This window comes from Cheilinus undulatus, linkage group 11 (assembly GCF_018320785.1).
Source record: "Cheilinus undulatus linkage group 11, ASM1832078v1, whole genome shotgun sequence".
In the NCBI taxonomy this organism is placed as follows: domain Eukaryota; kingdom Metazoa; phylum Chordata; class Actinopteri; order Labriformes; family Labridae; genus Cheilinus; species Cheilinus undulatus.
The window spans coordinates 1,132,115-1,155,148 of NC_054875.1; the positions used below are offsets into that span (position 1 = coordinate 1,132,115).

Sequence of the window (23,034 nt, forward strand, 5' to 3'; positions counted from 1 at the left end):
AGAATAGAATGTTAATAGAGATCAAGGATGACATCATCTTCAAAGAATAGAATGCTTATAGACATCAAAGGATGACATCATTTTCAAAGAATAGAATGTTAACAGAGATCAAGGATGACATCATCTTCAAGGAAAAGAATGTTAATAGACATTAAAGGATGACATCATCTCCAAAGAATAGAATGTTTATAGATGTCAAAGGATGACATCATCTTCAAAGAACAGAATGTTTATAGGCGTCAAAGGATGACATCATCTTCAAAGAATAGAATGTTTACAGATGTCAATGGATGACATCATCTTCGAGGAATAGAATGTTTATAGAGATCAAGGATGACATCATCTTCAAAGAATAGAATGTTTATAGACATTAAAGGATGACATCATCTTCAAAGAATAGAATGTTTATAGATGTCAAAGGATGACATCATCTTCAAAGAGTAGAATATTTTAGATGTCAAAGGATGACATCATCTTCAAAGAATAGAATGTTTATAGACGTTAAAGGATGACATCTTCTTCAAAGAATAGAATCTTTATAGACATTAAAGGATGACATCTTCAAAGAATAGAATGCTTATAGAGATCAAGGATGACATCATCTTCAAAGAATAGAATGCTTATAGACATTGAAGGATGGCATCATCTTCAAAGAATAGAATGTTTATAGGTGTGAAAGGATGACATCATCTTCAAAGAACAGAATGTTTATAGATGTCAAAAGATGACATCTTCTTCAAAGAATAGAATGTTTATAAGCGTCAAAGGATGACATCATCTTCAAAGAATAGAATGTTTTCAGACATTAAAGGATGACATCATCTTACAAGAATAGAGTGTTTATATAGATCAAGGATGACATCATCTTCAAAGAATAGTGTTTATAGACGTCAAAGGATGACATCATCTTCAAAGAATAGAATGTTTATAGGCGTCAGAGGATGACATCATCTTCAAAGAATAGAATGTTTATAGGCGTCAGAGGATGACATCATCTTCAAAGAACAGAATGTTTATAGGTGTCAAAGGATGACATCATCTTCAAAGAATAGAATGTTTATAGACGTCAAAGGATGACATCATCTTCAAAGAATAGAATGTTTATAGGCGTCAGAGGATGACATCATCTTCAAAGAATAGAATGTTTATTGACGTCAAAGGATGACATCATCTTCAAAGAATAGAATGTTTATAGGTGTCAAAGGATGACATCATCTTCAAAGAATAGAATGTTTATAGGCGTCAAAGGATGACATCACCTTCAAAGAATAGAATGTTTATAGACATTAAAGGATGACATCATCTTCAAAGAATAGAATGTTAATAGAGATCAAGGATGACATCATCTTCAAAGAATAGAATGTTTATAGGCGTCAAAGGATGACATCATCTTCAAAGAATAGAATGTTTATAGGCGTCAAAGGATGACATCTTTAAAGAATAGAATATTTTAGATTTCAAAGGATGACATCATCTTCAAAGAATAGAATGTTTATAGGCGTCAAAGGATGACATCATCTTCAAAGAATAGAATGTTTATAGATGTCAAAGGATGACATCATCTTCAAAGAAAAGAATGTTTATAGACATCAACGGATGTCTTCATCTTTTATAGATACAACGATTATAGAAGGAATGTTTGTGAAGCTGGTGGTGTCTTTTTCCCTCCATTTTTTACCAAATTGTAGGCCATTGTAGGTAACCCCTCCCTTAACCTCCTCCCTGTTCACTATCGATCTGTTCATATTCTCTCGTTAACGGTCCAAACCAAATCTGCACCAATGCTGACTTATGGAGTGCATTCAATAGCTTTCATGACTCATCAAGGAAAGAACAGGAGCATCATACCAACATAAAAAACAAATTATTTACTGTGAAAATCAGAATAAATTTTAGTCTCTAAAAAACAAATACAGACTGTTTATTTGATGTCTCGTGTTTACAAGGGCTCACAAAAAATACACAATATCAGATAAAACAATGCTACGTACAAAAAGAAGAAGAGTTGTCCTCATGTTGTGGAGTGATTTTATCAAGTCTGTCAGGCAGAAGATCCTGGTTTTATAGAATACCTGTCTCTGTGGTGGATCATCTCTAAGTCTGCTGTGAAACCCTCCACCAGGGTCCACCAGAGTTCACTCCAAACACCCCAGTGAGTGAGGGGTAGTGGTTTTAGGAAGGCCGTCCGTGGTCCACTAACCCAGTCAGGAACCTAGAGGTTCTGAAGAAGTCTCTGATGAAGTCTCTGAAGACAAAGGGGGACCAGGACTCATTCTGGTCTACAGTGGTCCCGTCATGTTCAGGTCAAGAGGTGGAACTGGGAGAATTTGAGGCTCCTGAATCGACATCTCAGGTGTTCCTAAAGACCTGCAGACAGACGAGCAGGGTCAGTCTCATCAGAACGTTCTGTGTGTTCTTTCTTTACTGTCTCATGATGTTTATTAACCATCCAGCCTGTCTCTAGTGTTTATTAACCATCCAGCCTGTCTCAGGATGTTTATTAACCATCCAGCCTGTCTCATGATGTTTGTTAACCATCCAGCCTGTCTCAGGATGTTTATTAACCATCCAGCCTGTCTCATGATGTTTATTAACCATCCAGCCTGTCTCATGATGTTTGTTAACCATCCAGCCTGTCTCATGATGTTTATTAACCATCCAGCCTGTCTCATGATGTTTATTAACCATCCAGCCTGTCTCATGATGTTTGTTAACCATCCAGCCTGTCTCATGATGTTTATTAACCATCCAGCCTGTCTCATGATGTTTATTAACCATCCAGCCTGTCTCATGATGTTTGTTAACCATCCAGCCTGTCTCATGATGTTTATTAACCATCCAGCCTGTCTCATGATGTTTATTAACCATCCAGCCTGTCTCATGATGTTTGTTAACCATCCAGCCTGTCTCTAGTGTTTATTAACCATCCAGCCTGTCTCATGATGTTTGTTAACCATCCAGCCTGTCTCATGATGTTTATTAACCATCCAGCCTGTCTCATGATGTTTATTAACCATCCAGCCTGTCTCATGATGTTTATTAACCATCCAGCCTGTCTCATGATGTTTATTAACCATCCAGCCTGTCTCATGATGTTTGTTAACCATCCAGCCTGTCTCATGATGTTTGTCAACCATCCAGCCTGTCTCTCCATGGAGATGTGTCATGTTTTGGTAGATTTTTCAACATTTTCTTCATCGGTTTGGTAATCTGTCCATTTTGTGGATTTAAAGTCGCCCAGCCTTACCTGGCAGAATATCCCTCGAAGCCCAGCGCCGTGATGAAGATGTTGATGAGGACGGTGAAGAAGACGAAGACCGTGGCCACGTTGTTCATGCGGTTCAGCTTTGCGTGTTTCCTCACGTCGTTCAGATCGTACTTCACTGCAGACACGAACACAGTGAGGTCAGACACAAAAAAAGAGGATAAAGACAGGAAGGCGGCCTCAAACTGAAGGGGAGAGAGGAGGTTAGCTCCAGGAAACTACAGCTGATGACTGAGGAACAGCCGAGCTCTGTGAAGTTTTAGGGAACAGGACAGAGAAGAGGAACTTTGAGGCCGTAGATGCTGAAGGACTCACCGATGAAGACGAGCAGCAGCCCCACGATGACCTGCAGCGTGATGGAGAGCGACAGCAGGACGATGAGGGGGATGTAGAAGCGGTAGTGGGGCCCCACGTAGAGGACCGTCTTCAGCTGGGACGAGTTGGCCATCAGCAGGGCCACGTCCAGCATGCTCTGGGCCGCGCTCTTCTTCGTGGCGTAGTGGTTGATGTTCATGGGGCGCTGGCGTTTACCTGAGCAGGAAGTCCCAGCCTGGAGGGGAGGAGGGGAAAGGAGAGGTCTGAGAGCAGGTTCAGTTCCTGAATGAGGCCAAGACACTGCTCCGTTTAAAACAGGACCAGATCCTTAAACCATGACCTGGAAAAATCCAACCCCACTGACAACTCTTTAATTCTACCGCAGGGCAAGACACACAATAACGGGCATTTTACTGTTTTTAGTGATCACTGCAGGTAAGGCCACATATAGAGGGGATAAAGGAGAGAGTATTCTGGGCCCAGGGGGGCCATGGAGGTCAGCAGAGTCCTGATCCACTTTAAAGTGAACCTGTGAAAACCTGAGAAATAACCTGATCAAAACAACATTTAACTATCCAAGCTGAAGGATAATAAAGCTTTTATCAGGATGTAAACCCTTTCTTTAAACAGAATGACCTTTTAATGGATGATGTTAAAAATGAGGACGGACCCTGAACTAAACTATGAGGAACAAAAATCACAGCAGAACCACGAGAATCAGGATGAAGAAGAAGGAACTGAGGAACCTTAAATGGTTAAAGCATTAAATAACTGAAGAGAGACAAAAATGGGTGAAAAGCAGTTAAAAGTTCTAAAGAATTTTCAAGAAGTGGAAAAAAAAATAGGCAAAAAAGGTTAAAAAGGCACAGGGGCCAAAGAAAGCAAAACAGGCAAGAAGAAGTGCTGATAAAGAATTTTTAAAAGTTAGAAACGGTTTAATAGAGGCAAACTGGGTGAAAAATGGCCATTAAGCAGCAATAATGGCCCTAAAAGTGGTGAAAAGCAGTTGAAAAGTGATGGAAATGAACAAAAAAGTGTCAAAAATGGATTTAAAGTAAAGAAATATGGCAAAAAAAAGGTTCAAAGCAGCAAATGAGGGGTTAAAAGTGACAATAAGGTGTTAAAATGGATTAAAGGATGTCAAAGTGGTGAAAAGGGGTTAAAAAGTATCAAAAATGTTTTAAGAGAGGCAAAAAGCCATAAAGTGGTCACGTTTGCTGTAAAAAGGGGGAAAATGTTGAATTGTAGGACACTTTAAAGGTCACATATTTAACCCTTTCAGACAGGTTTATACCGTCTCAGAGGTCCTGAACCATGTCGGAGAAGTCTGTGTCTGTAAAAACACTCCAGTATTGATGTCTGCCTGTCTAAAACTCCTCTGTTCCAGCCCTGATCAGAACCAGCTGGTTCTGTGTCTGTAGCTTTAAATGTTAATGAGCTGTCTGACTCTGCCCCTGACCCCGCCCCTCTCAGGAAATGGATGTGGCTCTCCTGATCCTTCTCTCAGCTGGCATCTCAGAGGAGGATCAGGAGAGGAGGGCGGAACTTTCTTCCAGGTGAGGAGGGCCAACTGAACCTGGGGGTGGGGCTAACTCTCCGCATGACATCATGAGGGGAAAATCTGAGAACGGCTTGTTTCAGCACACGTTTGCTGAAGGGTGGAAGAAGAGGGGGGTGGAGGGAATACTTATATTTTTGTTAGAAGGGCCTTTTACATTTCCAACATCAGAACCTGGTTTTGGTCCGACACGTTTCCTAAATGAGGGAACTGGGAGGACGCCAGCTCCTACGTCGGTGAGCCTGGGGGCCTCTCGGGGGTGCTCGGGGGCCCTGCTGGTCCTGGGCGGGTTCTTGTCCAGCCTGGGGCTCCTTTCCTGTCGTCCCCCTCTCTCTTGTTCCTGTTCTGACTTTGATAAAGGACCAGAGCTGTAAACACACTCTCAGGGTCAGGGTTCAGTCTAATACTCATTCTTATGTCACCGTGTTTCTAACAACAAACACAGGTGTGTTTTTGTTCCCAGGTGTGGCTGTGAGAGGAGAGAGACAGGTGATGACTCACCTGGGAGGGTGTGTGTGTGTGTGTGAGAGAGAGAGAGAGAGAGGGAGAGAGAGAGAGAGAGAGAGAACATGACAGAACAAGCTCTGGACTGTTGTTTCTCTACATACATGAGACGGTCACATGACACAGGTATGAGAGCTGGAGGAGAACATTTAACCTCCGTCTGTGACCGTTCTAACATTTCATCTCATCACACCAATGTCATTACCTACGCCAAGGAGGTCATGTGATCAGCTGGGTTTGTTCGCAACATAACTCAAAAAGTCAAGGATGGATTTTGATGAAATTTTCAGGAAATGTCAGAAATGGCATAAGGAAGAACTGATTAGATTTTGGGAGTGATCCGGATCACCGTCTGGATCCAGGAATTTTTTTAAAGGATTCTGTACTATTGGGAGATAGGGCTAATGGTGGAGGTCTGTGCTGTTACCACTGTACACCAGGAGATGGCGGACATGAGTAACTTCAATCCCAGCAGCACTTGTGGGTGTGTTTCTGTTCAAAGTTTTGGAGTTTATAGAGTTTGAAAGACGCACGCCCGGTGGAGGAGACGAGTCGGAGCATAACAGAGAGAAAGACAGCGAATTGTAGCGAGAATACTCACAATGCTGGGAGGAATAGAGGAATATTCACCCTCTGACATGACTTCCAGTCATCTGGTGGGACCATGGGTGCATCTGTTGGCACCCGTAGCGAAGCCTAACCCCTAAGCCAATGCTTTGCCTCACTGTGTCTCCACCCCACCGGGGAGGGAGTAATAGGCGAATGCCGTGGTGGGGGGCACATGGGGACGGATCCAGGAATGTTTAAAGGATTCTTCTCTACTGGGAGACAGGGCTGATAGAGGAGGTCTGTGCTCTCTGAGTGCTTTTCTAGTTGAATGTGATTTATCCTCTCATCATTTATCCTCTCACTGATAGTTCCTTTCCAGATGTTAGAGCTGCCCACGCCATAGGCACTAATGCAACCCCAGACCATCAGAGGACCAGGCTCTAGACCTGAGCCAGGAGAACAAGCTGGATGCTCCAGATCCTCTTTAGTCCACAGGACACGGCGTCTGTGCTTTCCTCTGACCACAGAACAGTTTTCCATGTTTCCTCTGACCACAGAACAGTTTTCCATGTTTCCTCTGACCACAGAACAGTTTTCCATGTTTCCTCTGACCACAGAACAGTTTTCCATGTCTCCTCTGACCACAGAACAGTTTTCCATGTTTCCTCAGTCCATGTTAAATGAGCTTTGGTCCAGAGAAGATGGACCATGGTGTTTCTGGATCCTGTTCACATATGGCTTCTTCTCTCCATGATCCAGCTTTGACTGTCATTGGTGGATGGCACGGCCGACTGTGTTGACAGACGATGATTTCTGGAACTTCCTGAGCCCATGCAGGGATTTCACTACAGAATCATGCCTGTTTTTAATGCAGTGGCCCCTGAGGGCCCCTTCAGCCTTGTGCCTTGCTCTCAGAGATTTCTCCAGATTCTCTGAGTCTGTTGATGATATTCTGGACTGTAGATGGAGGGTTAGGGTTAGGGCAAGGCAGTTGGGTAGGGTATACCCCGGAGCCTACACTAGGGTTAGGGTCAGGGTTAGGGTCAGGGTTAGGGTCAGTTCCTTCCTGATAAACTGTCAGCGATCTCTCAGTGATGACTCATCTCTCTTCTGCTCAGTCAGAGAAAGTTAAACTTTGTTTGTTTTCTGCCATCACACCTGTGATTCACATGTCACACCTCAGTGAGACTCTGACTCACACAGCTCTCACTCACTCACTCACTCACTCACTCACTCACTCACTCACTCACTCATTCATCTATTCATCCAAAGCCAATCAGATCACAGAAGTCTCCTACATCACCAGGGTCACAGAGAACTGAACAGAGGTTCTCAACCTGAGGGTTGGGGCTCAGAACAGGTCACAGGTGAAACATGAAGGGTCACCTGTCTGTCTCAACATGTCAGCCCTGCCTCATGACCAGGACCAGAGGGATCTGGATCAGCTCCAGGCCCCTGTGGCCCTGCAGGTCCAGCTAAAGAATCTGACATAAATGTGAGCAGATCCTTTAAGAGGAGCTCCTCTGCTCACATCTGGACCTGATTTATTCTCAGAGATGTTTTCATAAAGTCTGGAGATTAAAGAAAGATGTAAGAACACGCTGAAGAACACGCCGAAGAACACGCCTGAAGAACATGCTGAAGAACACGCTGAAGAACACGCCTGAAGAACACGCTGAAGAACACGCTGAAGAACACGCCTGAAGAACACGCTGAAGAACACGCCTGAAGAACACGCCTGAAGAACACGCTGAAGAACACGCTGAAGAACACGCCTGAAGAACACGCTGAAGAACACGCTGAAGAACACGCCTGAAGAACACGCTGAAGAACACGCCTGAAGAACACGCCTGAAGAACACGCTGAAGAACACGCCTGAAGAACACGCTGAAGAACACAGAGCTGAACAGAGGAGGAAACAAAAGAGAGAGGAACAGGATCCAGCGGTTACATCAGCAGAAGCTCAGAGAGTTTCAGTAAAACTCTTTTATTTATTTAGGATCAGAAGTCTGAGATCTTCAGTCTGGGTGAAATAATGACATCATCCCGCCCCGGCCCTCTAGGAGCCGATGTCTAGAGCTGAAGATGAGGAGGGTAAAATCAGCAGAAACAGACGTTCACAGAATAAACCTCAGCTCCAGAGATTTAAAGAAAGTAAAAGTAAAGACCAGCAGAGTAGTTTGTGTGTTTACCTCGATATCTCCGGGTTTGTTCAGAAGGATCCCCTCTCCTCCGTTCAGTCTGCAGTCAGGGTCCATGCTGTCCTCAGGAAACTATCCTCCTCCTCCTCCTCTTCTTCCTCCTGCTGCTGCCGATGTGATGACGGTCTGCTCTGGGGCCTCAGAGGTGTGAGCTTTAAAGACGGAGGACAGGACAAACAAGCCTGACGACTCCTCCAGTTCCACCCTGAACCCTCCCACCAGAGTCCTGTTCTCTCTGACGTCACTGTTTCTGCCTCCAGGCTCTCAGGCAGGACCAGGGTTCAGGTCTGACGTCTACAGGTGGGTGAACAGGAACTCTGGAGACCGCTTTAGGAGACTTTCTGCAGACTTTGTCTGCTCTGCATCACTGATGACATTCTGGAGGTCAAAGGTCAGATTAACAGGGTCTTATGTTCATCCTGTGCTACTTTATCACCTCTCCCCTCAGACCTGGAGATCCTCCTTCACCTGGGCTAAGACTCCGCCCACCTGGGAACAATCCACAGAGAACGCGTTCACTTCATCGATCTGTTCCTGCCCTCACCCGTCCACCATAAGGGGGCGCTCTGGGACCCTGCCAAACGGGGCCCATTGAGGTCAGCAGATCCTGGTCCAATGTGAAGTTTAGCTGATCACCATATTTGATGTTCATCTGAATAATAACTGGTTTTATTCATTAATGCTATAGTATTAGAAAGTAATGTTAGACTTCAGGATGCCAGAAAATAATGTTATATGAGACAGCTTCAGCACAGAAATGATTTAACAGCCAGAAACGACACAAACATGGGCAACAAAGGGAAAAAAACCCCAGAAATCATGGTAAAACTCAGTTTAAAGGGGCAAATAAAAAGTGAAGATGGCTTAAATGAGGTAAAAAGAGTAAAAAAAAAAGGGTTAACAGTGGCAGAAATCAGTGAAAATGACTGAGAATACATGGGTATGTATTTCTCAGGGGTTAAACTGCAACAAAGTTTCTACGACGGGTTCAGCCACATGTGGCTCTTTTGTGTCTTAATTTTAAATTTTCCCTGAGAAAACTGTAAAAAAGGGAAACTTTTTTTCCATTTTTGTCACTTTTCATCCATTTAAGCTGTCTTTTGTCATTAAATACCACTTGTTTCCTATTTTATGCCCATTTTTGCCTCTTTCAACTGCTTTTTGCCCATTTTAGTCAGTTTCCACTCATTTTTTTGCCTTGTTTTTCTCACATTGGTACCATTTTTTGCCACCTGTAACACATTTTTTTTGTAACTTCTCACCCATTTGTTGCTACTTACTGACTCTGTTTCCACTTTTTCTCCCCTTTTCACCCATTTTTGCTTCTTTTTGACCATTTTTGCCACCTTTAACTTATTTCTATTACTACTCCAAGCTGTTTTTGCCACTTTCCACCACTCAGATTGTGGTTCTTGCAAAGGTATTTTTCATCAGTTTGGTTCTTGGGTGAACAGGGTTGAGTAACACTGGGCTAACTTCAGACTAAAGTGGGACTAATGGGTTTGGGTTAGCAGGGGCAAAAAAAAAAAGGTGAAAAATGGTTTTAAGTTGCAAAACATGCAGAAATGAGTTAAACCTGCAAAAACATGGCTAATGATGGCTAAATGTGTCAAAAAATGTGATGAAAATGTGTTATAAGTGGTAAAAAAAAAAGGCAGAAACAAGGGGAAAATGGCTTACAAGTGGCCAAAAAAAAAAAAAAAAAAAACATGACCAAAGTGTCTATGAGACAATTATGCATTAAAAGTTGCAATAAATAAGGTTAAAATGGATTTAAGCGTAAAATGGATTAAAAGTGCCGTAAAAATCGGCAAACGAGGGTTATAAATAAATAAATAAATAAATACAAAATAGGTGAAAATGGGTTACAAGTGGTCTAAACAGCTTAAACCTAGCGACAGCTTCTCTAGTAGGATTTCCACACAGTCGCCCTTTTCCAACTTTTTTTGTTTAAAAAATGTTATGTTTTTGTAAATTTAGGATCTTTAAAATCTGAAAAACAGCTTTTAGGAAATGAACAGATCCTCTTTATTTAGGTCACAGTGGCTCTAACATGCAGTCGCGTTTTCATTCAAATTACTGATTTATTTTTGAAGACAAATCTTACAAGCAGAGTAACTTCCACCACAATTACACGATTAAGTAATTATGTACAAAGTAATTATGATTATGTACAAAATTAAAAAAAAACAGGAAAGCCTTCAATAAGAAAAAACTCCTTTATAATTCTAAAGAGCATTTTTTCATCTTTATTTCCACACAGTAACATCTAATCTTAATTCATATTTTAGCTCTCGGTTCATTTTGTTTCCTTCTTTCGAGCCGCTGTACAGGAAGTTATCTTTTTCCGTTTCCGGTACGTCGCTCTTCTTTCCAACATGGCGGCCTCCATCACGCTCCGCTCCTCGGTGCTCCGCCGGTCTCTGCTCGGTTCTCTCCGCCTCTCCGCTCCCTCCGCGGGGCTCCGTCGGTGTTCTTCGGCTCCAGACCAGACACAGTCCGGGATTATAGAGTCCACGGAGGAGTACAGGTTCGTGGAGCGGCTCATCCCTCCGTCTCGAGTCCCCGCTCCGCCGAAACACTCCGGTCCTGCACCGTCAGGATGGATCCCTCCGCCGGAGTCTCCCCCGGACCTCCCCTACATGATCCGCCGCTCCCGCATGCACAACATCCCGGTGTACACCGACCTGACCCACGGTAACCGGAAGATGACGCTGGTACGGAAAGTGGAAGGGGACATTTGGGCTCTGGAGAAGGACGTGAAGGAGTTCCTAAAGGAGGTGACCGGAAATGACCTGCCCACTCAGGTGAACGAGGTCACCATGACCCTAAAGGTCAAAGGTCACTTTGATGTGGAGCTCAAGGACTGGTTGGCAAAGAAAGGATTCTGACATCACAGCTGAAAGGTGATGGACTCCTCAGTCCACCTTGGACCTTCAGATGCTCCACCATGAGACTCGGTCCTGGACAAGACCAGATCAGACCCTCAGAGTCCCTGAGAGAGGACTAAACCCGGATTATTGAAGAACCAGGACCAGTTAGACCCTTCATGATGGACTTACTTTGGTTAAAACCCTCAGATCAGACCCTCAGAGAGGACTAACCCTGGACTATTGAAGTACCAGGACCAGTTAGACTTATTTTGGTTAAAACCCTCAGATCAGACCCTCAGAGACCCTAAGAGAGGACTAAACCTGGACTATTAGAGCACCAGGACCAGTTAGACCCTTCATGATGGACTTACTTTGGTTAAAACCCTCAGAGACCCTGAGAGAGGACTAAACCTGGACTATTAGAGCACCAGGACCAGTTAGACCCTTCATGATGGACTTACTTTGGTTAAAACCCTCAGAGACCCCGAGAGAGGACTAAACCTGGACTATTAGAGTACCAGGACCAGTTAGACTATTTTGGTTAAAACCCTGCAAACACCTGAAATATAAAATAAATGAAATATAAAAGCCTCCTGTTGTCTTTTTTCTGAGCAGTACTGGCACCTGGGCTGGTGGTCTCGTGGGACCTGTAGGATCCGTGTATTTTGAAGCAGACAGATTTGAATGTGATCTGAGAAAATCTAAATCTAGAGAAAAGCTGTTCCACCATCACTGTTTAAAACCAGGAGAACGTGGCAAAAGCTTAAAGAACAAGAGGTTTAAAGTAGGACAGATGTGAGTCCAGATCCGACGGCCTCTGAACCTACAGGTGAAAGTTCTCTGATCAGGGGTCTGCTCTGAGCCGGGCGCTCTGTCCTGGTTCTGGTTTCAGAACTCTGAGTGTATTAGAGGTCAGAGGTGAGCAGCAGGATGAAGGGGTTAAAGGTTTGTATTTCTATAAAAGAGAACCATAGAATTATTAACAGGAACGATGAACGACACCAAACAGAACAACATCAGCTGAATTTAAGTTCTAGACATTTTTATTTATTCAGTTTTACGTTCAGAGTATTTAAAGATAAACACGCTAAAAAGAGATCAGACAGCTGAATCAGTCTGGAAGGTGCAGAGATGAAAACTGGTGAATATCAGTAAAAACAATCCTAGTCTAAACTGTGGCGCTCTGTCCTGATGACTGCTGCAGCCAGTGGAATTACAAACAGCCGGTTCTGGTGTTTGGTTCCTGCTGTGGTTCTGCAGGAACATAGAAGATAGAAAAATCCAGTCAGGCAGACTCCACAGAGGGACCCTCCCTATGTGCACATAAAACCTTTATCTAAGTCAATAAAAATAGGGATGTACCATGTTATCAGTCTGGTATCAGCAGATATCAAAATGTCTGTCAATATTTACTGATATTTTGTCTATTTCAGCATTTATTGACTGTAATTTTTGTCCATATATCCTAATAAATTGGTGAAGTTTTGGTCTGAACCAACAGACCTTTGTCAGTAAAGGTGTATTTCTTTATTTTCCTCATTCTCTAAACTTTAAAGTGTTTTTAAGGACTAAAGTTTGTTTTCTTCGTCATCCTCAAAACTCAAAGTGTCCAAAAGGACTGAAATTTCTTGTCAGAAGAGCATGTTTGAATATCAGTGTCGGCTAAAATGAATCTGTAAATATCAGCAAAACTCCAATATAGTGCATCCCTAAAAAAACCTCAGCACTAATAATAAACACTAATGTAGATAGGCCTGTTTACACACCTCATGTTTATTGTTAGTGAGTCTGTTCTGCTAAATATCCGACTCTGCACCTCTGTAGATGTGACGCAGTGTTAGAGAATAATCCGGATTAAACCAAACAGCACAACATTTATTTCCTAAAACAGACCAAACCTGGTTCAGGATTTCTGCCTGAGCATGACTGACCACTGAGAGGGATCTAGCCTCAAGCACAGAACCCTTCTGTGGCCCCGAACAGACGAGTAAGGTGGGCGTGGTCAGCGTGGTGGGCGTGGTCAGCGTGGTGGGCGTGGTTCATGGTAAAGGTTTTTAATCACTAAAGAGAAGTCAACAACCAAGCTGTTGCTTTTTCTATTACTGTTCAATTACAGAATCAAAACAGGGAAAAAAGACTTTTTAAGAAATCTCTATTTAACCATGAATTTAAAAAAAAGGAAAACAAAAACACAAATGTTTGATTTTTTGTTTTTCCTTTTCCAAAAGGAAATAAATCAATAAATAAGGACCCGTTAGTTTTTTTCATCTTATTTCTTTAGTGCTGGGATCAGAGAGAACATTGGTGATGTAACATTCTTTTATTTTTGATGTGTTGCAGCTGTTATGATAGAAATAATGTTACATCCCCAGTGTTCTAGAAAACAGTAAATTAAAAACTAACTGTTCTTTATTTATTCGTTTCTTTTTGAAAACTAAACAGGAGACAGGAAAACGAATAACCGTGATTCCTTATTTAATATAAACTGCCTGAAAGGGTCAAAGGTCAGGTGTTCCTGTTTTTACACAGTAATGAGGAAACAGCTTGGATTTCTTTGTTAGAATTAGAAAGCGTTGACCATGAAGTACCCCGGCCCAGTATGATAACAGTCTACATAGGTGTGGAACGTTCCGGCCGTTCCTGTGGATCCGACCAAAGAGACTAACGACCCTCAGAGTCCGTGACGGGACAGACCGAGCGTCTGTAAACTGTGAGTCCTAGAATGACGAGGTGTTGTCTCTGTGCTCAGGTCAGGTTGAACTCAGGTGATCAGAGAACAGGTTCTCTGTTCCTGCGGAGGATGGAGCGGCCGCACGGCCCCGGGTCTGTCAGCGGCCGCCGTCTGCCGGAGGTCAGGGCGGTCAGGAGGAATGAAGCAGAGAGGAGAAGTCTTTAACCCTCCTGCTCAGCTCCTCCAGCTGGTGCTCTGAAAACCAACACAATAAGGACGAATATGAGCAACGTTCAACAAAAAAGTCCTGAAATCCATCTTCTACATGGAGCTGCTGAGATAAAAATGTCTGTAAATGTCAGTGACTGTAAACATGGTGGGGGTCTGGGACGGTCCGAGAACCACAGAGATTAGAGCGGTTTGCTCTCAAACTCTGAGCCGTCAGATAAAACCCAGAGATTTAGTTTAGACATGTCCTAAAATGGATTTATGTTAGTTTTCACTGCGCCTCTGCTGCTAACAACAACATCTACAAGGAACTTTAGAAGCATGACAACATGAGGGAGAAAAGCTGTTCAAGAGGCACAGCTAGCCTCCTAGCTGGTGACTAACTGGTCCTCATTCATTCTGATCAGCACATAGAGACCCCAGTCCAGAGTCAGAGAGACAGAGAGAGGATGACTGTTGTTAGAGTCAGAGGATAAGAAAGCACATCTCATCATTTCAGCCCTGATAAAAATGCATTTTTAAAGAAATTATTTCACATTTTTGCTGATTTGTAGCAAACACTCAGCGATGACAAAATCTCCACAGTCAAAGAGAACGTCACTAACCTAGTGCTCGTTTCTCTCCGCGGCTCCAGTATCGAGGCTGAGTCTTCAGCTGGTGCACTTCCTCTCTGACGGACATGGATGCTTCTGAAACTTCCTTAATCATCTCCAGCTCCTGGAACACAAAAACAAACAGGTAAGAGGCCGCGGCATCGCCGGCGTTCTTCATTAACAGATATGCAGAGCGGTCCTCGTACGGTGACGAAGGCCAGCAGCAGCTGGTGAACTCTCTGGAACACGCCGGTCTCTGTGCTGAAGGTCGGCGGGTCTCTGCTGCAGTACGACCTCAGGTCTGAGCTGTAGACGTGGCTGAATGTCGACATCAGCTGCTGGAGGTCACACGCCGCCACACGCAGCGAGCTCGGGGAGAAGACGCCCGGACTCTGAGCGTCGTCGTTCAGGAAGTCGCACTGAGGAGAACACAGTGAAGAAGAAGAAGATGGTTAACGTGAACGTGTAAAGGTGGTTGTGTAAACGTGATGGCGTAAACATGGTCGTGTAAACATTGTCCTGTAAACGTGGTTGTGTAAACATGAATGTGTAAATGTAGTCGTGTAAACGTAGTCCTGTAAACATGAACATGTAAACGTGGTCGTGTAAACGTAGTCGTGTAAACATGAATGTGTAAATGTAGTCATGTAAACGTAGTCGTGTAAACATGAACATGTAAACGTGGTTGTGTAAACGTGGTCGTGTAAACATGAACTTGTAAACGTGGTCGTGTAAACATGAACTTGTAAACGTGGTTGTGTAAATGTATTTGTGTAAACATGAACATGTAAACGTGGTCGTGTAAACATGAACATGTAAACGTGGTCGTGTAAACGTAGTCGTGTAAACATGAATGTGTAAATGTAGTCGTGTAAACGTAGTCGTGTAAACATAGTCGTGTAAATGTGGTCGTGTAAACATGAACATGTAAACATGGTTGTGTAAACGTGGTCGTGTAAACATGAACTTGTAAACGTGGTTGTGTAAACGTAGTCGTGTAAACATGAACATGTAAACGTGGTCGTGTAAACGTAGTCGTGTAAACATGAATGTGTAAATGTAGTCATGTAAACGTAGTCGTGTAAACATGAACATGTAAACGTGGTTGTGTAAACGTGGTCGTGTAAACATGAACTTGTAAACGTGGTCGTGTAAACATGAACTTGTAAACGTGGTTGTGTAAACGTATTTGTGTAAACATGAACATGTAAACGTGGTCGTGTAAACGAAGTCGTGTAAACATGAATGTGTAAATGTAGTCGTGTAAACGTAGTCGTGTAAACATAGTCGTGTAAATGTGGTCGTGTAAACATGAACATGTAAACATGGTTGTGTAAACGTGGTCGTGTAAACATGAACTTGTAAACGTGGTTGTGTAAACGTAGTCGTGTAAACATGAATGTGTAAATGTAGTCGTGTAAACGTGGTTGTGTAGACGTGGTCATGTAAACGTGGTTGTGTAAATGTAGTCGTGTAAACATGAACGTGTAAACGTGGTCGTGTAAATGTGGTCGTGTAAACGTGGTCGTGTAAACGTGGTTGTGTAAACGTAGTCGTGTAAACATGAACGTGTAAACGTGGTCGTGTAAACATGAATGTGTAAATGTAGTCGTGTAAACGTGGTTGTGTAAACGTGGTCGTGTAAACGTCATCGTGTAAATGTGGTCGTGTTAACGTGGTCATGTAAACGTGGTCGTGTAAACATGAAGATGTAAACATGGTCGTGTAAACGTGTTCGTGTAAACATGAACATGTAAACGTGGTTGTGTAAATGTGGTCGTGTAAACGTCATTGTGTAGAAGTGATTGTGTAAACGTGGTCGTGTAAATGTGGTCGTGTAAACGTCATTGTGTAAAAGTGATTGTGTAAATGTGGTGGGTAATGGCGTGGTGCGTGTAAATGTAATTGGTGTAATGGCGTGGTGGTGTAAATGTGGTGTATGGCGTGGTCGTGTAAACGTGGTCGTGTAAACGTAGTCGTGTAAACATGAACGTGTAAACATGGTCGTGTAAATGTGGTCGTGTAAACGTGGTTGTGTAAACGTGGTTGTGTAAACGTGGTCGTGTAAATGTGGTCGTGTAAACGTGGTTGTGTAAACGTGGTCGTGTAAATGTGGTCGTGTAAACGTGGTTGTGTAAACGTGGTTGTGTAAACGTAGTCGTGTAAACATGAATGTGTAAATGTAGTGGTGGCGTGGTGGGTAAACGTGGTGCGTGGTGGTGTAAATGTGGTCGGCGTGGTCCTGTGGCGTGGTTGTGTAAACATGGATGTGTAAATGTGTGTAAACGTGGTTGTGTAAACGTAGTCGTGTAAACATGAATGTGTAAATGTAGTCGTGTAAACGTGGTCGTGTAAACGTGGTCGTGTAAACGTGGTCGTGTAAATGTGGTCGTGTAAACGTGGTCCTGTAAACGTGGTTGTGTAAACATGAATGTGTAAATGTAGTCGTGTAAAGGTGGTCGTGTAAACATGAACATGTAAACGTGGTCGTGTAAACATGAACATGTAAACATGGTCGTGTAAACATGAACATGTAAACGTGGTTGTGTAAACATGAACATGTAAACATGGTCGTGTAAACATGAACATGTAAACGTGGTCGGGTAAACATGAACATGTAAACGTGGTGTTGTAAACATGAACATGTAAACGTGGTTGTGTAAACATGAACATGTAAACATGGTCGTGTAAACATGAACATGTAAACGTGGTTGTGTAAACATGAACATGTAAACATGGTTGTGTAAACATGAACATGTAAACGTGTTCGTGTAAACATAAACATGTAAACGTGCTCGTGTAAACGTGGTCGTGTAAACATAAACATGTAAACGTGGTCGTGTAAACGTGGTCATGTAAACGTGGTCGTGTAAACATAAACATGTAAACGTGCTCGTGTAAACGTGGTCATGTAAACATGAACATGTAAACGTGTTCGTGTAAACATGGTCGTGTAAATGTGGTCGTGTAAACGTGGTCGTGTAAACATAAACATGTAAACGTGGTCGTGTAAACGTGGTCATGTAAACGTGGTCGTGTAAACATAAACATGTAAACGTGCTCGTGTAAACGTGGTCATGTAAACATGAACATGTAAACGTGGTCGTGTAAACATGAACATGTAAACGTGGTCGTGTAAACATGAACATGTAAACGTGGTGTTGTAAACATGAACATGTAAACATGGTCGTGTAAACATGAACATGTAAACGTGGTCGGGTAAACATGAACATGTAAACGTGGTTGTGTAAACATGAACATGTAAACGTGGTCGTGTAAACATGAACATGTAAACGTGGTCGGGTAAACATGAACATGTAAACGTGGTGTTGTAAACATGAACATGTAAACGTGGTTGTGTAAACATGAACATGTAAACATGGTCGTGTAAACATGAACATGTAAACGTGGTTGTGTAAACATGAACATGTAAACATGGTTGTGTAAACATGAACATGTAAACGTGTTCGTGTAAACATAAACATGTAAACGTGCTCGTGTAAACGTGGTCGTGTAAACATAAACATGTAAACGTGGTCGTGTAAACGTGGTCATGTAAACGTGGTCGTGTAAACATAAACATGTAAACGTGGTCGTGTAAACATAAACATGTAAACGTGGTCCGTAAACGTGGTCATGTAAACGTGGTCGTGTAAACATAAACATGTAAACGTGCTCGTGTAAACGTGGTCATGTAAACATGAACATGTAAACGTGTTCGTGTAAACATGGTCGTGTAAATGTGGTCGTGTAAACGTGGTCGTGTAAACATAAACGTGTAAACGTGGTCGTGTAAACGTGGACGTGTAAACGTGGTCGTGTAAACGTGGACGTGTAAACGGCTCTGAGTGTTGGTCATGTTCAGACTGATAGCTCGGTTTATCCTCAGCATGGATTGATAATCTGATTATTGATTAGTCTTACCTCTGACTGCAGCTGCTGCAGAGCCGACTGAGCCTGCTGTAAGAGAGCGCCGACATCCGCCACCTCTTCTTCTCTGCCCGCTTTACAGGATGACTTTGGGATTTTCCTCGATGTTCTGTGAGGAAGACCAGCAGAAGCGAGACGTTTTGAAAACAGATCTTGAAGTTCTGATATCATTCTAGTGAATACCAAACACAGCGATCCCTGTTTGGGTACCGTGGAAATCCTAGACTCAATTATTGATTGTTCTATTGTCTTCAGTTCTCAAACATCCCTGGCAGACTCCTGATCCTTGTCTAGATGACACAGCAACGTTGGAGATATTTCAGAAAAGGTCGACCAGTGGTCATGTGAGACGGCGTACCTGATGTGTGCGGGCCAGGGGTTGAACGAGGGTTCGAGCATCTGTGAGAGGAGGGGCAGATTCTCTGCAGCGTAGAGCTCGTTCAGAAGCATCTCTGCGTCCGTCCGCTGTCCGCCAGACGTTCCACATCCTGGGACTAACGTCAGGAGCTGCTCCAGAAACTGCAGCTGTCTGAGAGGGCTGGCATTGCCCTGGAGGATGGCATCAGTTAAACACTTTAATTTCCTTACATGTGGAGTTTAATCCAGTTTCATCAGTTTGTACGGTCGGGCTCACCTTGATCAGCTCCAGGTCGTCTGCTTTGCAGAGCATCAGCTCGTGTCCGAGTGCAGCCATGTCTGTTGGTACAGAAGCAAAGATCAGCAGAGAAGCTCTGGTTGTGCTCTCATTCTCAGGGTTTCAGCAGGAGGAAGGTTATTCTGAGTTACCTTTGGTTAAACTCTCAGGCTCTTTGGCTCTCACTGACCTCGCCTTCGAGTTCCCAAAGTTTGGGTGAATACTGTGAGGACGACACAGAGCAGGATGTTAAATCAGGATATCTATGAGAGAATGAGAGTGATGCTCCACGGAGGTTCCTCTACCTGCTGCAGATCCAGGCCAGGATGTCGATACGATGCTGAGACGGAGAACACAGCAGCTGCAGGATGCTGTCTGCTTCCTGGAGGAACAAACCCTCCACCAGAGGGCAGCACGCAGCCTACACAAAGACAGAGTTAGGGTTGAAAACAGGGGAAAAGAATGTTGTACTCATGTAAAACTACAGTTACCCTGATCCAAATTCACCTCAGTTTTAGAAAAATTACTGCTCAATAACTCTACTCAAGAAAATTTAATGTAATTTGACGTTTATTCAAATACAGAGTAGTTTCCTTTGGAAAGGAATGTTTGTGCTGAGTAAAAAATATACAGAATCAGCCGGAGTATTTAAAGCCGACAGATTTTAAATCTGATATCGGAAATCCTAAATAAAGAAAGAGCAGATTCCCATTTATTGTTTAAGAAAAGGAAAACAAACATGGAAAAACCTGTCCTCTGTCCTTTTAGCAGATTAAACTGGGAATTAAAAAAGAAAAAAAAAAGACCAGTTACTCATTTTCTGTTTCTACTTTTCCAAAGAGAAATTATTAATTAAATTAAGATTATTATTTTTTAATCTTTGTTTTTGTGTTCTGATAAAAAGAAAGATCAAAGAACAGAACACAGATGATGTAACATTCTTTTCTTTCACAACCCTTGCACCAGGTCACAAATATAGGAAGAAAAGAATGTTACATTACCATTCTTTGAGCTTCCTTTTTATCTGAACACAAAAATAAAATAAAATAAGAAATAAACAGCTGTAAGTTTATTCATTTCTTTCTGGGGAAACTACCGAAAACATTTAACGGTTTTTATTCCCAGTTTAATCTGAGCTTTCTGAAAGGGCCAAGGGTCGGGTTTCCCTCCATATTTAAGTTTTCCTGTTTTTTAAACAGTAACTGAGGAAACAGCCTGTTCCTTCATTTAATATTGGCCATTTCAAAATAAAAGTCCGTTAGCCGTAAATACAGTGACCTTTTCAGTTTCTGAACTTTCTTTAGTTTAGCTGGTTTTTATTTTCACCCCTGGAATAAAGCTTTCAGCGACTAAAACTGTAAAAAAGAAACTTCCTCCGTATAAACGTTGACCGCATTTCTGTTTAAATGTTCAGAAAATAAAAACTTTAGTAGTAGTGGAGCAGAGCAGGGATTCTCAACATTGGGGTCGGAACCCCATTGGGGGTCGCGAGACATTGAGAGGGGGTCTCCAGATGCCTTAAAAAAACTAGTAATATTTTTTAATATACACTGTTGCTACTTTACACCAGTTTGTCCAGATTTCAACCTGTTTTCATCACTTTTTACCACCAATTTTGCCAATTAAAACCCATTTTTTGTCAGTTTTAAACCCGTCCCACTTTTTTTCCTGCCATTTCTAAACCAAATCTTGCAACTCTCCACCTATCATTGCCTCTGTTAACCTAATACTGCCACCATCAACCCCTCTTTACCACTTTTTATGCCACATTTCTCAATTTAATATGCACATTTTTGCCAGTTTAACCTACTTCTGCCAATTTCTGCCCTTTTTGGACAGTTTATATCAATTTTTCATCCAATTTCACCAAATTTCAAACTATTTTTGCTACTTTAATGCCATTTGAGCCTTTTTTTTCTCACTTTCATCCATTAAAAACCATTTCTGCTACTTTTAAACTCCAGTTTCACCACCTTTCCCAGCATATTTTGCCATTATTAAACCCATTTTAGCTATTTTTAATGCATTTTAATCCTGTTTAAGAGGGCTACTTACTGCACTAATGAATTAGAGAGGTATTTGTTTCTTTGATTAGAGAGGTTATGGTAAAATACCGCAGCCTAACTAGTGGACCCCCCCCCCAGTGGTCAGCCTGGTCTCCACGTGACTATGCTAGAAGCTTCCTGGCTGTTCAGCCAGCCTCAGGTCCAGCCTCAGGTCCAGCGGGGCTCCCCGGTCTCTGGCACCTTCGTTTTGGGGGTCGCAGACTGAGACCCCCTGGACAGTTTGGAGGAGTGCTGGATGTAAACACCATCACCGATAAAACATAAAACCACGTCAACATAAATGACAGGCTGTACGCCACCTACACCCTCATATTTACCACAACAGTTTCTGATTTTACCTGCAAACATGAATAAACTTGTCGAGCTAGCTCTTCCTCCTTCGAAGCACCCGCCATTTTCCAAACAAACTTTCTTCTTCGGTGGTGTTTATTGTTGGTTGACCGGCCTGTTCAGAGACGCTTCACTGCCACCTTCTGGACATGAATGGAATAGGAGATTTAACAGGAAACGGGACAAAATGTCTTTAAATCAGTAAAAGATTAATTCAAGTAAACATTTCCAAAAATCAGCTAGCCCTACTGATAGCATCTTAATAACTGATCAGCAGTCATATTAACACAGAAAGTCCTGATCAGCCAAATGTGGGCCAGCTGCCACTCAGTGTCAGACTTTCCTCCAATAAAAACAATAAAACTCTGCTCTTAAACTCAAAGCCTGCATCATCATCAGTGTTTTAGGTCTCATGAATTCGACATTTTCTTTAAATTCAGGGCGAGAAACGGAGAAAGACAGAAACCCTAAAAGAGTCCCAAATACACCCGACATTAAAAACATTATTTCCTTTCAAAATACAGAAACTTAAAAAAAATCCAAACACTCTGAAAATTAAGGCAGCCATGTTCAAACTCTGACTGAATTCATCGTTGAAAATTTGATAATCAGCCCTAAAATAACAACTCGACTTTTCATAGTGAGTACATTAAACCACAAAACCCCGGTCATATTCTTTTAATGCTATTTTTATTTTTGAGCTCTGAGAATTATTGCAGTGTCGTTTATGATGATAAAGGTAGTTAAAGAATTTGAGGTTCTTCACCCCCAATATTGAACAATTTAAAGTTTTTAATGATCAGGGATTAATGATAATCTCCTGGCTGTACTGAGACATTGCCAATGTTTTTGTACAATTAAGCAGCAAGTGCATTTCCCTGCATTTGTCTTTAAAGAGGTTTGTTTCTTAGTCATTCCAAAATATTAAAATGAAATCCACTGTTGGTATTTGTAGTTTTATGTGTTTCAAAAAAAAAAGAAAAACAAAACAAAACAAAACAAAAAACAGGTAAACATTACAGAGAATAAAAGAAAAGAGTCTATTAAAAATACACTTTAAAGAGAAGTCATGATGACAGATCAATAAATGAACAAATACAATTACTAGAATAATCAAACTTCACCAATAAAAGGTTATAAAATAATAATACCAATTATAATAATTAATATTAATACTACTACTAATAATAATAATCAATATTAACAAAACTAATAATAATAATGATAAAAATAATACAAAAATTATAATAATACATATTAATTATACTACTACTACTACTACCAATAATAATAATAATAATGATAATAAAAAATAAC

At 42.0% G+C, this 23,034-nt stretch overlaps 3 protein-coding genes across 3 annotated transcripts; 1 reads left to right on the forward strand and 2 right to left on the reverse strand.

Moving 5' to 3' along the window:
• Positions 1–1,938: 1,938 nt before the first annotated feature.
• Positions 1,939–8,508, reverse strand: si:dkey-93l1.9 (uncharacterized protein LOC562339 homolog). The gene is made up of 4 exons (XM_041800037.1): positions 8,384–8,508; positions 3,581–3,815; positions 3,248–3,383; positions 1,939–2,367 (listed from the first exon to the last, which is right to left on the reverse strand). The coding sequence occupies exons 1-4, from the start codon at positions 8,447–8,449 to the stop codon at positions 2,280–2,282; spliced, it is 525 nt and encodes a 174-aa protein (XP_041655971.1). The 5' UTR covers positions 8,450–8,508; the 3' UTR covers positions 1,939–2,279.
• A 2,167-nt stretch (positions 8,509–10,675) lies between these two features.
• Positions 10,676–11,855, forward strand: mrpl49 (mitochondrial ribosomal protein L49). Its single transcript, XM_041799878.1, has one exon. It carries the CDS (start codon positions 10,771–10,773, stop codon positions 11,281–11,283), a length of 513 nt encoding a protein of 170 aa, XP_041655812.1. The 5' UTR covers positions 10,676–10,770; the 3' UTR covers positions 11,284–11,855.
• Positions 11,856–12,290: 435 nt separating this feature from the next.
• haus7 (HAUS augmin-like complex, subunit 7) lies at positions 12,291–21,822 on the reverse strand. The gene is made up of 9 exons (XM_041799877.1): positions 21,726–21,822; positions 19,627–19,742; positions 19,474–19,544; positions 19,322–19,383; positions 19,046–19,236; positions 18,682–18,796; positions 14,964–15,176; positions 14,770–14,881; positions 12,291–14,191 (listed from the first exon to the last, which is right to left on the reverse strand). The coding sequence occupies exons 1-9, from the start codon at positions 21,780–21,782 to the stop codon at positions 14,127–14,129; spliced, it is 1,002 nt and encodes a 333-aa protein (XP_041655811.1). The 5' UTR covers positions 21,783–21,822; the 3' UTR covers positions 12,291–14,126.
• Between the last annotated feature and the right edge of the window lie 1,212 nt (positions 21,823–23,034).